Below are 14,443 nucleotides of genomic sequence, written 5' to 3'. Positions count from 1 at the left end.
CAGAGCGCCGACCGGGCGGCAGCGGCCCCGCGTCTCCCCCCGGCCCGGGGGACCCCCCTCCCTCCGCTCCCGCCCGCAGGCCGCCGCCCCCCCGCCCTCCCCCCGCAGGCCGCCGGCCCGGTGCCTGGCAGGGCGGGCCGGCCCCGCCGCCGCCGCTCACCCACCCTTGATCACGTTGCTGTAGATGGTGGCGCGGAACTCCTCGCGGGCCGCCCGGTCCCAGTCCTGCCCGTGGATGATCCGCATCTGCTTGAGGAAGGTGGACTTGCCGCTCTCGCCCGCGCCCAGCAGCAGGATCTTGACGAGGCGCTTCACGTACGTCTTCTCGCGGTTGAGGCACTTGTCGATCTCCTTGGACTTGCGCTGCTGCTCGGCCTCACCGCTGGTGAGCAGGCAGCCGGGGAAGCAGCCCGACAGCACGGAGCGCGACGGCAGGAAGTCCGCCATCTTAGCGAGCACTGCCAGCGAGGGAGCGGCCGCCCGGCCCGGCCCGCACCAGCCCGCTCTCTGCCCGCGCACGCGCGGCCGCCCGGCCCGCCCCGCCCGACGCGCTCGCTCCCGCCTCACCCGCCCGCTCACGTGACCGCGCGCCACCGCCCGCGTCACGTGACGCGCCCAGCTCCCCCCCCCCGCAGCCCGCCTCCGACGGGAGGCATCACGTGGCCTTCGCTCACTCCAGCCCGTAGCGGGGGCCCCGCCCACCGTGGCGACTCACAGGAAATGGCGGGAAGCGGCGGCGGGCGCTGCCGGCTGTGAGGCTGGCGGGGCCGTGTCCGTAGCTGTGACCGAGGCGAGGCGTGTGCTCACCTGAGGGACCGTGAGGCCCGGACTCAACCCGTCCCACCGGCGACACCGCCGCCGGTGCAGGGGAGCTGACAGGCGGGCGGCCGGGGGAGGTCAGCCCTCGGTCAGGGGGGGCAGGATGACTCTTGCCAGCTAAGCAGTTTTTGTTCTCGGTACCAAAAGAAAACAGTTTCGTTAGAACGCTTTGAACAGTTTGGCACGTACTTCCTCTTTGCTCCTCTGAGGAGAGCTCTCCAGTACTGCTAGGGTACAGCACCAGGCTGAGTAAACACACTGCTCCTGGGCCTCATGCAGGGACTGCGTGCAGGCAGAGTGGTAAAAAGCCAAGGGAGCTCTTTATCCTGTTACTAAGTTTTAAAAAAACCAAAGAATTTTCAAGTGCTTAATAGTAAAACTTTCCTAAAAGTTGGCAAGCCTTCCGAGGGGTAGCGCAAATAATAAGCTAAGGGACCCACAAGGACTGAAAATGCCACTCTTTGTGTGACCCATTTCTGAGCACAATTGTTACGTTCATCGTTTGTGGAAAAAATTACCATCAGTTACACCAGCATAGTGCAAGGTGATACAACTCCACTGCCTACACAGAAACAGACTGGCTGAAGATGAGGTCCATAAAATGAAAGACAAAAAGAGACAGTAACGTTTTGTATTACTTTGGGGATTGATGCAACTTTTCAAAACTACTTAGAGGTCTTACGTACAATACGTTGGTCAGATCAGCAAGCCTGTAGTCCCACGTCCCTGGTCAGTGACACACTGGTTATGTTCTGTAGGTATGAGGACAGAGAGAAAACACATGACTAAAAGGCAAGCACACATGCATGTGTGGTGTAGCTCAGCTGCAAGCACGCATGTCCATGTCATGCTTTCCTGACATGGCTATTTATAGCACAGAAATCACATAACACAATTACATATGCAAAGAGTACATTAAACATTTGTCTCTCCTTACATCTCCTTAACTTTGATATCTGCTCCTTTTTATCTCAAATTTTTTTCTGCTTTTTTTTCTAACAATAGTTTAGAAAAAGAAATGACTGAGCAAACAGATGAGTTTAGCACAAGGCAATGCCACTTTGCGTCAGCTGGAAGGACCTTCAAAATCTGCAATGAGTATCAGTGTTCACACCATAGACAGACAACGGCCCCACATGGAGATAAATTCCACATTAATTATTCCATATGGCCTTACAAAAAAAGAAAAGAAAAAAAGCAAAGCATTTCTCACAGGAGAACAAGATGTGGTATAAAATTAATATACTCATCCAAGAAGCACATCCTGGTGGTCTTGATACAGATGTGGAAGCCAGTCATTCCTGAGCTCTAGTCCAAGTTTTAAAACTAGGTGATCTTTGCGGTCTTGACACAGCTCTCATCTCATCTTCAGAAATGTGGAACACTCCTGAGTTTCTACAAGTCCTCTTGGAACAGTAGTTTTCAGTGAATGAAAATCCTATCAAAGTTTCTCCTTTTGTGCTTCTTGTCTGCAAAGTGAAACTGGTAAAAGCACTTTTGTGTTCCTTCAAAAAGGTTAATGTTCTTGCTAAGGGAAAGTGAACATTTATTGCCTCTTAGTGAAGGAGAAAGTTAAAAACAAAGGAACAAAACATAGAAACAATACTGGTTGCTTACTTTTTGAGAAGCTAATTAACACCTACCAGCGAAGTATAACCAAAAAAACACGTGCCATAAGCAGTAGAAGCAGATTAAGAAAATCATATCTGCGCAGCAGGGAAGATAACAAACAGCCAAGCTTGCACAAGGGTGGCACGAGTCCTTGCCTTCCAGGCCAGCAGCAAGATGCACCTAAAACCTGGACTACAACAATAAAGGATGAATGAATGAAGAGTAAAAGCTGTTTTCTGGTGTCTGGCAACAGCAGCATCACCTTCCTAACCCAAGGCATCTCTTGCCAGAGGCCAGAGCTGGTGACAGACAGGCTTGTCCTAGGGCTACCTGTTTTTCTGACTCTGGTTGGCCTCCCTGGTAGTCTCAGTTTTGCCCTTTTCCTGCCTCTTTTTCCTCTTTTCACTTTGCTTTTCCCCATGGACTTGCCTACCTGGTGACTTTGCTAAAGCCTCCCTTTGTTCTGGCCTCTCCCTCCAGCTGCCCTGCGTAACCATCACACTCCAGTCATCTGCTTCCTGCTGTCCCTCTTGGCACAGGTCTCTCCACTCCTGCCTGCTGCCACCCTGCTCTCTCAAATTTGTCACCTTATTCTCTAATACTGTCATTCCACCTACCCAGCTGCCCAAGTCACCTGAGTCTTGGGTAGCTCTCAGCCTCTTCCCTCCTCTCCACATTCCCATTGCTTGGGGAGCCCTCCAAAACCTCCTAGGTATGCCATTCCCATCTCCTGGCACAGGAGCATGGCTCTCAGCTGCTGCAGAGGGGGAAGGGCTATTCCTGCCTGAGGATGGTGGTGTTCCCTGGAGAGGACACTGAAGTGGGCTCAGCGTCATTCAGCTCAGCAGGGGAAGCCAAATAGCTCAGTCCTGAGTCAGGTGTTAACCCAGCTGCATCCTCTTACCCCAGCAGCCAGGCTTCATCTCTAAGGCAGGGTGCATAAGGTCTTTCTCTGTTTTGCTTTTTTCCTTCCTCTTTGCCACTTCTTTCCTAAGCTTTCCTGTCCCTGGAAAGTCCAGGAGTGACAGGAAGCAAATGTTGCCCATTTGCGCTCACAGCTCTTCCCATGTGGCTGCTAAGGAAGCATCTCATTTTGAGTGCTGTGCCCTACCACCCTACCAGACAGGACAACGGAGTCTGGAGATACTGCTTTAACTATTGCCTTGCTGGGAGACCTGAGAGTAAGTCATGTCTCTCTCTGTGCCACGGTTTGCCCTCTTTTTGTTCTGGTGATGGGGTATTGTTTCTTTGTTTGGGTTTTTTTTTTTGGTAAACTGCTTTGAAATCTTCCTGGAAGGAACTGTGTACTGAAATTCAGCCTCCGCTTGCCACGCTTGCAGTACCATTCTTGTTGCTTCACTTATGCTACCCCCTTCCTTCCCCTCAGGGCTGTCCCCAGTTTCCTTAGATAGAAAGGTAGTTTACTCACCGCATGCCTCTTTTGTTGTATGATTCAACTTCTGATGTGTGAAGGAGGGGCAACCGCGTAGGAAACGTGATCTTTAAAAAATGGGGGGATTCCCTCTGCAGTGCGTTCCACAAGAGGAACTGCTGAGAATTGCAAGCGGGCCTGTTGAGAGCAATCACAGCTTACGGAGGCTTCGCAAGGAGAAGAGAGAGACAAAATTCACCTCTCACCAGACCTTTCCCCACCTGGGACACGTCCTGTGGCCTCAGGTGCAGGTTTAGAGGAATCTGTGGGCCCTGGAGAGCATGCGGGTGTGCACTGTTGCCCTGTGACACATTGACCACATGTGTATTTTCACTATAGCGTCACATACCGCCTGCATAGCATATGAACATCCATGTAAACTTTCAGTTACATAAATAGCGCTGCATTTACTGTAGAAAGCAGGCACTGGGAGGCAAAGTGGACTCTGCAGGAAATGTCTTTCTTCGTTATCTGGGGTGCAAAATAGCCCAAACTTGGGTAGCCAGAAATCAGCAGGGAGACTGCACCACTGCTGCCGGTGCTGTCTGCCACTGTTCCCCACTGTGCAAGTCCCTTGCTTTCTTGACCGACAAATTCACACAGAAAATGGCCAGACTGGGTCAGGGACTAGAATTGTTTGCTTTCCACAAGTGCAGGCCCTGGGGTGTCTAGCCTTCACAAGCTTGTATAATCTGATTTAAATGCCTCGTGCTTCACGTGGCAGATCTGCTGTAGAGCATTAGCTGCTGGGGCAGTTCACCTGGGCAGCAAGTGAAATGCGGTTCGTCTCTGATTTTGTGCTAGGTGGTTTGGATCATGTACAGATGTTAACAAAGCTGAATTTACATGGGACATCTTCTAGAGCAAAGACACAAAGTAGCTTTGTCACAGAAACAGAAATATCCATATTCTTTATTTTAGCTTGTCAGAGAAGACTAGAAATGGAGAAAAATCCATGCCTGATCTACAAGGAAGTGTCTGTGGTGGGTTGGCAGGATTTAAAATTATTGGGAGCTTTGGAGTTTAGCAAGGTTGAAGAGCTCATACCTTAGCTTGAGCTCTTCAGAACTATTTCTCCTGGATCTCCTGCAAGAAAATTTTATTCTTTCTGAATTCATTTTAGACCCAGTTTTCAAATGTTTTTCATGGATAAGACACCTATATTCCTCACTGGAACTTTTAAAAGTCAGTATTTTGGGATGAAACGACCATTTTTATTCCTTTAAGTATGTGGGGCACAGAGCTGGCAGTGATTGATCCTTTACTCAGGCCAGTGTCTGCACCTCACCTAGAGCAGTTCCGAGTCCTTCCACCACCTGGGAGGGAGAAGGAAAATGGCTGTTCAGAGGAACTATCTGTAGTTTATAACAAGTTTTGCTGGTTTGCTTACCAAACTAAGAAACTGAGATGAGCTACATCTTTTTGCGTGCTATTTACCCTGACATTACGTCCGAAAGGATTACTTCCACGTATAGAGGTTGCATTCTCCTGCCAGTATCGGTCTCTCTCAGAAATGGAAGCGCTTTTATTAGCTGGCATTTTCAAAATGCCTGCATGTCTTCACTGTCCTTTCCCTTGCTTCCTCTGACTCCACTCTGAATTCCCTCTCTCTTGCTGTTTGCCTCCAGAACCGCCCCTTCTACTGGAGTTTCTGTCACCTCTGCCATTTCAGAGGGCCACTGGGATCTGAGCTTGGTTTCAGAGAACAAAACAGCACCTCAGCACTTGAAATTATGAGATGCTGCAAATGTGTGAAGAACTCTCCCCCTGCTCCTTCTGGCTGTCAGCTGATACCTTGAAGCATAAGGTATGATAACTTTGATACTAACATGTGGAATGACAGAGATTACTCATAATGATTAAATCACCTAGCAGCATGGAGCAGAGAAGAGTGGAAAAGCCTTCTGGAAAGCATGGAGCATCTGATCCAGCAGCTGCTGTGACTCACAGGGGGATTTCACATGGGAATGACTGAGCAGGCACAGGAGAAGGGCCTTCCAAAGGACTGGCTTGCACAGATACTGTATAGAGTGGAGATAAAGATAGAACACTTCCATGAGGGCAGCAAAGCAACCGGGAAAGCAGCCCGTGCCTTCAGGGTATTGCTATGAATGGAAAAAGCACTCCGCTCCAAGTTCAGAGCCAACGAGCTTTCCTCAAACGTGCAAACCACTGATCGTAACATCAGAACAGTCACAAACACCGTGGTGGGGAAGGCGTTGCCCTGAGAAACAGCTGTGCACGTGTGTAGGAAGCGTGGGTGCTCCCTGTGACTTGGAAACACAGATGTGTAGTATGTTATATACACATCGATGGGGCTATAAATGTGCCTGTATGTCCAGGGGACACACAGGAGCATGATGGCAGCATTGGGTGGGATCTGCTCCTGGAGAGTGTGGTGTGGTGAGTGCCTGCTCAGTATGTGTACACATAGCACTGTGCACGCTGAGGTGTGAGCACATGCTCCCACGTGCATTCCGTGCAGTGTGCAGGGAGGTTTGCACACACCACGTGTAGGTGCCTGTCATGCAAAAGGACAACACACCCACGTGGCTGGCAGGAATTCCTGGGAATGCCTCCTAGGAGCCTTGGCACAATTAGATTCTGCATGAGTGGGGACCCAGCCCTCTCCCCCTGCCCGGCTGAGCTGTGCTGGCAGGCCGAGCCCTGGGCAGCCGGGGGAAACGCCACTATTTTCTGAAGAAACCAGAAAAAACGGAGCTCTGTTCCTAGCACTGCCAGCTGGGTACCGCTCCTCCTGGCATGAACATGAGCCAGCTCCATTGCGAGGAAGCACTCTGTAACGCACTGCCTTCGTCTCTGTCACCATTTCCATGCATGGCAAAGCCACCAACCCCCCCCCCCCAAACCCACCCGGTGGGCTGCTGCACCCACAGCTGAGCTGAGCTAATCAAGAGCTCGACCAAGGCTGGTGGCATTCAAGAAGCAGACGCCTGAAGCACTGCTCACCTCCCGCACCAGCGCCACACGCCATTGCAGCAGCTGGCTCCGGTGCCCTGGTCGTTCCCTAGCTTGTACCCTGGCTCTCTACATAGAGACCAGCAGCGCTGGGGGGCGCAAACACTCCCCTTTGTAAGGGCCGTTTGCAGTGCGACCCCCGGGCTGCGCGCACACGGGCAGGGGCCGGCACCCTCCGCCGCGCGCTCCCGCTAGCGCCCCGAGGCGGCAACCGCGCCGCCCCGCGCCTTCATGTAAATGAGCGTGGGGCGGCGGGTGGTGATTGGCTGCGGCGCGCAGCGCTGGCGCCGCCCCCGGCAGGGAGAGGAGGCGGCGGCGGCGGGTGGCGGGCGGCCGCAGCCAGGTGCGCCCGGGGGCTGCCGCTCCGCCAGTGCGCTGCGCCCGCCGCGCTGCCCGGCCCGCCACCATGACCGTCGCACGGCTCGACCAGGGGCAGCGCCACCGGCCGCGGATGGCCTTCCTGAAAAAGGTGAGGGCTGAGCAGTGCAGGGACAGCCGCACCGCTGTGGGCATCGGCACCGGCGGGCACGTTGGGGGCCGCGTCCGGGCGGGGCGGAGCGGTGCCCGGGGCAGCGCTGAGCGGTGCTCCGGGCGGGGGGACCCGTGTCCATAGCATCCTGCCCGGCCGCGGCTCCCCGCCGCCCCCAGGGTGTGCGGGGTCCGAGGGGTGACAGCCCCATCCCTGGGGGTTTGGGGCCATGGCCTGTTGTGGAGCCCCGTGGATCTAGGGTTCAGTCTTGGGGGGCAGAGAGGCAACGTGTGCTGATGTCACGGAGGAAATAAAACTGTAATTTTGTTTGTTTTTGTAGCTTAGACTCAGCTAAATTCGCCTGACACGTTTCCTTCCTCGCCCATTTCTTCCACAAAGACCCTCAAAACCGTGTCGTTTCCCAGGGAAAACCCATCATCTATGGTGCCAGGCTGCTCAGTTGAGCTCTGGGCCACAGTCAGTCCAGTGTGTGCATTCCCAGTGCTTCCAGTTTGCTTTCAGAGGACGTATCACGGCCAACTGTCTGCTCTCTGTCTCTTTCCACTTTTTCAAAAATGAGCGTATTTGTGACCAAAAACAGTTGAAAGAGTGGGAAGATGTAGCCTACACTTTTGGATGCAATGCATAATTTTGGAAAGCATTTGGTGTTCTTTTTTTTTATAGCATTCATTCAAAAGTGTAGCCAGCTCTAGTATAACTGGTATCTGCAGATTTTAAAAAGCAGAGTCTTTTCTCCCACACACCTCTCCTGCCTGTGGCTTATCTTGTTGAGAGGAATTAACTGAATTTCCAGTGACAAATGCAGCCAGCCAGTTGCTGTTTGAGTTGCACTTAGCTCTCCTACAACACCCACGACCTAAGGAGGATTCCGAGGGGAAAAAGGAGGGAATGTGAGGCTATTCCGTGCTAAGGTACAAGCTTGGCAATACAAGCACCGTATTTTTTAATACTGGAGGAAGTAAAGAAGGTATTTTCTTTGGTTCTGTGTCTTTCAAGGTAAATTTGGCTGGGGAGCCCTGCCAGAGGAAATAATCTGGGCCAAATTCTGCACTGAGTAATACTCCATGGAGTTGGATGCGGGGGTGCAGAAGAGAAGCTGTGTTCTTTGAGAAAACAACCACCAGCAGCTGTGCTTTAGCTGCTTCCTAGGAGCATAGCAGTCTTTGCAAAGTGCTCAGAGTTCCTCAGGTGGGAAGATCCGTTAAAATGCAGTGTATTGCTGTTACAGAGCACGCACCTCTCACACTGTGAGCAGCAAGAGGGTTTGAGTAGTTCTAGTGCTTTGCAAGTCTAAGACCTGTTAGCACTAGGAAGAGAAGCTCCCAGATGGTCAGCAGAAGGGCTTTGGCTCTCATCGCTGCCTTCATTCCTCCTCTGTTTTTTTCCGAAGCTGTGTATGGAGCCTGGGCTGTTACATGGCATTGTGGTCTGTATGCAGCCAGCCATGTCCTCAGAGCTGAAATACTGAGCACCTTTACTGGTTGCCCGTGTGGTGGGAGCTGAGGATGCTCAGCATGCATCCAACAAGTACCTTTGCAGGCTTAGATCTGTGAGGAGCTAAAATCCTAGAGAAGCTTTCTTAATTGCTTAAGTCTGTGCTCAAGCTTTGCCACCAGCTGGCACATATGCTGTAACCTTGGGTTTGCTCCAGCCACACGAAGGGATTCCTGCCGTGCTGTCAGGCTGCTGGCCTTGTTCTGCCTTTGCAGCTGTGATTCATCTCCATGCGCTGGTTCTCCAGCAAGCAGCTTGCGACTGCAGCAATCCTGCCCTCGGACAGGGGGAGAAGAAAGGGGGTAGCTTTAGGGGTGGTGGGCAGTGCTGTGTACGTGCTGTGATGCTGCTCTTGCATGACTTGGACTGGATGTAGAGCTTGGTCTTCATGGCTAAACCATGGGGGAATTGGAGAGCCTCCTCTGAGGCTCTGCAGTGCCTGCTAGGCCATGAAATACTCATGACTAAAACTTAGGTTGTTTTATTCTATTTTTTTTCCCTCCTAAACTGCCTTGGCAGGGAGAATATTGGCACAAAAGTCTGTCGGGACGGGGAGGAAGCCTCTGAAATGCATTTTGGCTGTATGCGCTTGGCCAGATGCTGGGAGAGCTTGAATCAGCTCGATTTCTTGGTACCTCTGCACCCCCCAGCAGCCAGGGTCTGGCCTCCACTGGGCATGAGCTGGGAAAGCAGGAGACAGCGCCGGGCAGGGCTGTGCTCTCCAGCGGCTGCTGGGCTGTGTATTTTTCCTTGCTGTGCTACATGAGCTGCATTGTGACTCATACCTTGTGGGTAGGTCTGATGGATGCCACCCGCCTTTCTTCTCTGCCTCCTCCTTACTCTGGTTCCTAATGGCTCTTCCTGAGGCAGTGCTGCAACCGGGGAAGGACCAGCCTGAGGTCTGCAGCATGGCTGGAGTCTTCTCCAGCCTGGCTTCGATTCTTCAGGCTTAGACTCTCCAGCAGCTGCTGGCCCTCATCTGCCTGGGCATTTCTTGAGGTGTGCGAGCATCTGAATTGTGCTTTTGCTGGAAGGAGCTATCAATCAGACTCCTGCTCTCTGAGTGAGGCCCTGGATGTGGCTAAAGCTGAGCCTGAGGCCAGGCTGAGGCTCATCCCATCCTCCCTTTCCCCATCCCAGGCAGGGAGATGCTGGTGCTATGCGTTTCTGTGGAGCACTGCACTGAGCATGACATGCTGCAAGCAGCCCTGATGAAAGGCAGCGTGCTTGGCCCCACAGGACTGTACTTTGGTAAAAAAAAGCAGGAAATTTTAGGTGGTTAACTATTGATTTTTTTTTTTAATTTCTTCTTTTTTCCAATCATCCATGCATGTGCAAAGCAGGATTGTTAGTTGTAGACCTAGAAAACAATTGAATTAGCCTTCTGAGACCAGAGTCGTGATGAAGATTTCCAAGATCACTACCTCAGAAATCAGAGCAGGGAGGGATGACCTTTGCAAACAGTACCAGGCAGTGAGCAGGGCTAGAACTGGGCAAATACTTGCGATGGAGAAAGCAGCAGATTTTAAACATAGCATGAGGTGTGTGCTGTGAGCTGGAGCCTGCTGGAAAAATTTGTCTTTCTTACATCTGAAGCAAAGATGCCTCTGACTTGATGCTGAAAGGGGCTGAACTTCTCACCTTGGAAGTGTTTTGCTGTTGCATGGCAGAGTCTCAGCACCCGGAGCCTGACACTTCTGTGATGTGGATGCTCTGACCCTCGGGAGCTGATGGGTCCCCAAAGGGTACAGCTCAGAGAGATGCACCCAGGGTAACTTACCCAAGCAACACATCAGCGGTCGTCTGCCCCCACTGCTCCCTCCCATGGGAGAGCATCTGTGCTGGATCCATCCTCTTCTTCCAGAGCCATGGGTACCCCATCAATAGCTGATCATTTGCAGAGAGGACCCTCACCCGCCCTGAGGCTTCCCATGTGCTTCTGAAACGTGGTGATGTTTTTTGTTATCATTTGCAAGTTTGAGTTTTGCTGTGCTCTCAGTGAACTGGTAACTTCTTGCAATCAGATGGGGAGCAAACAGTTTTCCTGTTGTCTCCTCTGTGTCTTTTGGGGTGAGGTCATCTCCGTGCAGAGTCTAGCTGATGTGAAGGGAGACCTCAGTGGGCTCATGCCTCATGGTGGCTCTGTGCTTGAGGTGAGCTCAGCCTAGAGCCTGACTCTTTTAGCAGTCCTCCTGCTGATACTTACCTCTGCGTGCATCTCCACCCATCAACCAGAGTCAGGAAGTGGCTTCTGGCTCTACGAAATTCAAACCAGACAGCGTTTCCCTGGCTGAAAGCGTGACAAAATGTGTTAGAGCCCTTAGCAAAGCAAGTAAATGTTCCCACTGTATTTTAACCAGCCCTCCTGGCCTCTTGCCGGCAGCCTGGTGTTGATAGCAACTCCTAATCAGCAGTGTTCCCTTAGGAGAAGAGGAGGAGACAGGCTGAGTTTTGATCAGCAAAGTGCATGGTTTGCAGCCAGAGAAGTAGGCACCCCCCAACAGCAGCTCCCTGGCTCATCTCACTTGTTTCTTTTTAATATTTCTATTTAATATTTCTCCAATGATGAGTGGAAGCCCGGCAGGGTATGAACACAAGAGTCTGGAGCTCTTCGCTGGTTGAAGAAAGGGAACACACTGTGCTGGGAGGCGGTGTGGGTTTCTGAGTCAATTCCTCATTCTTGGCTGGTAAAGACCCATCTCTTGAGCCCACTGGGGAGCAAACAGCAGCCCCTTGCTGGGGCAGGGTGTGCTGTACTGCTTGCAGGGAACTTGCTTGTGCCTGGTGGTACCTGCCTGGTGGTCGTAGTACTGCAGCACGGTGGTGATGAGCGGTGCTGTGTTCCCCCCAGTATCCCTGATGCTGAAAAAGTGCTGTCCATGGAGCAGCCATGCCTCTACGGAGAGAGTAAGTGACTTCCCCAAGATACCAATGTTTGCTTAGAGGGAACTGAATCTGAGTTTCCTAAATTAGTGCCCTGCCTGCTGGGCCATCCTGCCCCACCTCATCTCACACAGCTACACGGGCATCTCTCCGTGCCCAACTCTGAACTTGCTGAGGCTGAAATTGGGGGTTCAGTTAAAATGTCTAAAAAAGTCTTCATATTCCATTGCTTTGGTTGTGTTTTTCTATTTTAATATATTTTATGTAAGTATTTTTACAAATATTAGTGTGAAATAATACCAGGCTTCTCCATTTTAGTATTAATTTGACACTGGCTTTATAAACCGTTGAAAATCCATTTTTACTGTCAAGCCCAGAGTGCATCCTGTCACTACAGGCTTAAATTCTCACTGAACTTGGCAAGACTTAGGACCAAAGTCACTGTGGTGCCTGTGAAGACAATACCCTTCATTATGCATGAGTGTCATCAAGTCACACTCGTTAAATCCTCTAATCCTAGTTAAAAAGCTACAGCCTCACCCAAAATGAATGTGTGGAGAGACCAAATTGGTCCTATTGGACCAGTTTTGATTTAATATCTCTGGAAGCGGAAGACAAAGAGAAGAGCATTATTCACAAAGCCAATGCTGTTGCGATACTCAGATAATTTAAAATGAGGAGATGAGGTGCGTGCTCCAGCTCCACCCATCCGAGCAGAGGATCCCAAGTGAAGCAGGAGGCTGTTGTGCTTCTGGGATGATGCTAGTAGGAAGTCAAATATAAGAGGAGGAAAATATGTTTTAAAATCTTCATCTTAAAAAAAAAAAAGATAATTGGGAACCAGAAATAAAAGAAGTCTGGCCCTGAGGGTGAGACTCTGTCCTCTTTAACATGATCTGTTAAAAACAAGTTATCAGCATCCCTCAGGGCTCAAAGGCAGGAGATGCTGCCAGATAGGAGGGTGAGTTGCTCCTGGTGGTGTGTCTCTGCCATGTCCCTGGAGGGACTGAGCTTTGCTGCCCACAGGTGGGGCTAAGAACCCAAGGTGGGTGAGTGCAGCCGTCCACAGGAACAGCCAGAGTCCCTTGTACACCTCCTTCCTATAGCTGGGCTCTGTTTCTGCGTTTGCAGTCTGCTTTCCCACATGTGAATTCTGGTCCCTGCTGTAACCGGTCCTTGGCCAGCTTCTTAGAGCCTTGGCTCTGGTGGTGGCTGTGCTTTCTCTAAGGACGAGCCGTTCTTATCTCCCCTGGGGACTGAGCTTCTTGCTCAGTGCTGGAGCAAAGTGGTGTGCTTTTCCTGTTGCTCTTCTAAAGTCCTGTCTGGTTATTATCTGCAGACCAGAGACAGAACCTTTGCTGTTTGGTCTCCAGCCAAAATATTGCTTATTTGCTTGGTGCGTGGTGCAATATCTACAAGTCTGTACACATCTGGGATATTTGTGTAAAAGAAACACAGGTTTTATTTCCTCCCCTTTTTTCTTTCTTATTGCCCCAACAAACAGCCCACTGAGCCAGAGAAGAACATTTATGGTTAGTAGAGACTTTATTTGTTTTCTTGTTTTTTGTTTGGATTTTTTTTTTTTAATCTCAGCTGTCATGGAGTGGTTACATCCTGTCCCTCTTCTGCTAACCCTGGCTGTGTGAGTGTCTTCTGTAGGAAGGAGTGACGCTGTGAGTCATTGTGAGAGCTCACGTCGTTTAGAGGTGGCATCTCTAATGGCAAGAGGAGGTTCATTCCTGTGGCACCACTGCACGCTCCTCTGGGATGCTGCCCAGAGCTGTGGTGGTCCTGGGGCTCCCTCCTGTCCGCTCCTGTAATACGTCCCATCCCTGTCATGCTTTGCAGATCGAAGCACTTATGATGGAGATGCAAAATCCAGACACAGGCATCAAGATGCAGACACAAAGGGTGATGATCACGAGCATCCCACATGCTGTGGCAGGTAAGAGCTTCACTGAGGGAAGGGACTGGGCCAAGGAAGTTCATAAAAGAAAACTGTGTGTGGACGCCATGGCCACCCTGGGGTTACTACTGCCTGGCTGCATACTGGAGCCTGTATGCCCAATAAATATTTGCTGTGCATCCTTTGAGATGTACCTACGCCCTTTATCTCATTCTCACTTGTGTCTCTTTTCAGTCCTAGCTCTTTGAATGAGAGACACTGTGACTGATAATCACGTGCTTTTAGCTGTCTCATGTCAGTTTAACTCAAGTGACCTCCTCTTAGCATAGAGGTGAGTAGGTGCTTCAGCCTCCAGATCTGTCATAGTCCTAGTGAGGCTAGATCGCAAGTAAAGATAAATGTTAAAATCTGATTAAAACGGGCAGCCTGGCGTCTGACTGAAAGATGGTACTTCAGAAATGAGCCATAAACAATTAGTCTCACTTTAATGTTTTCTGCTAATAATAATTTTTCTTCAGTACGCAGGAAAAGAACAAATATTCAGCCCACTTCTCTGCCTCTAAGTGACAACTTTTCCTCCTTCAAGCAGGCTGAAGGAGAAACAGATGGGGAGCTGTGCTGTGTCACGTACAGCGTTACAGGCAGCTCTTATCGCAGTCTCCTTTGTGCCTGCTAGCTCCTTTCACGGGGCACTATCAGTACCTCTGCTTCCCTCTTCTCCAAGCCTCCACAAAAGCTCTTGTGAAGGATCCTCCGTTATAAATATTCACACATACTGTACCAGAGTTTCCCCCTCCTGCTTTGGTCTTTCTGCAGCCCTTTGAAATTC

At 51.0% G+C, this 14,443-nt stretch overlaps 2 protein-coding genes across 3 annotated transcripts in view; one reads left to right on the top strand and one right to left on the bottom strand.

Annotated features, from left to right (window-relative positions):
- The window catches only part of GNA13 (G protein subunit alpha 13), a 29,387-nt gene extending 28,848 nt beyond the window's left edge, over nt 1-539 (bottom strand). Inside the window, exon 1 of the mRNA XM_080402417.1 lies at nt 165-539. Coding sequence (XP_080258543.1) covers nt 165-447 — 283 coding nt within the window. The 5' untranslated portion in view covers nt 448-539. The remainder of the gene's footprint in view (nt 1-164) is intronic.
- A 6,436-nt stretch (nt 540-6,975) lies between these two features.
- Nucleotides 6,976-14,443, top strand: part of RGS9 (regulator of G protein signaling 9) — a 64,077-nt gene continuing 56,609 nt past the window's right edge. Inside the window, exons 1-2 of one of the 2 annotated variants that reach the window (XM_080402395.1) lie at nt 6,976-7,310; nt 13,557-13,653. In XM_080402395.1, coding sequence (XP_080258521.1) covers nt 7,248-7,310; nt 13,557-13,653 — 160 coding nt within the window. In that variant the 5' untranslated portion in view covers nt 6,976-7,247. The remainder of the gene's footprint in view (nt 7,311-13,556; nt 13,654-14,443) is intronic. The other variant, XM_080402396.1, reaches the window with a different exon arrangement.

The sequence above is a fragment of the Falco punctatus genome (assembly GCF_963210335.1).
Source record: "Falco punctatus genome assembly, chromosome: 1".
In the NCBI taxonomy this organism is placed as follows: domain Eukaryota; kingdom Metazoa; phylum Chordata; class Aves; order Falconiformes; family Falconidae; genus Falco; species Falco punctatus.
This window is presented reverse-complemented; position numbering and strand designations above follow the sequence as displayed.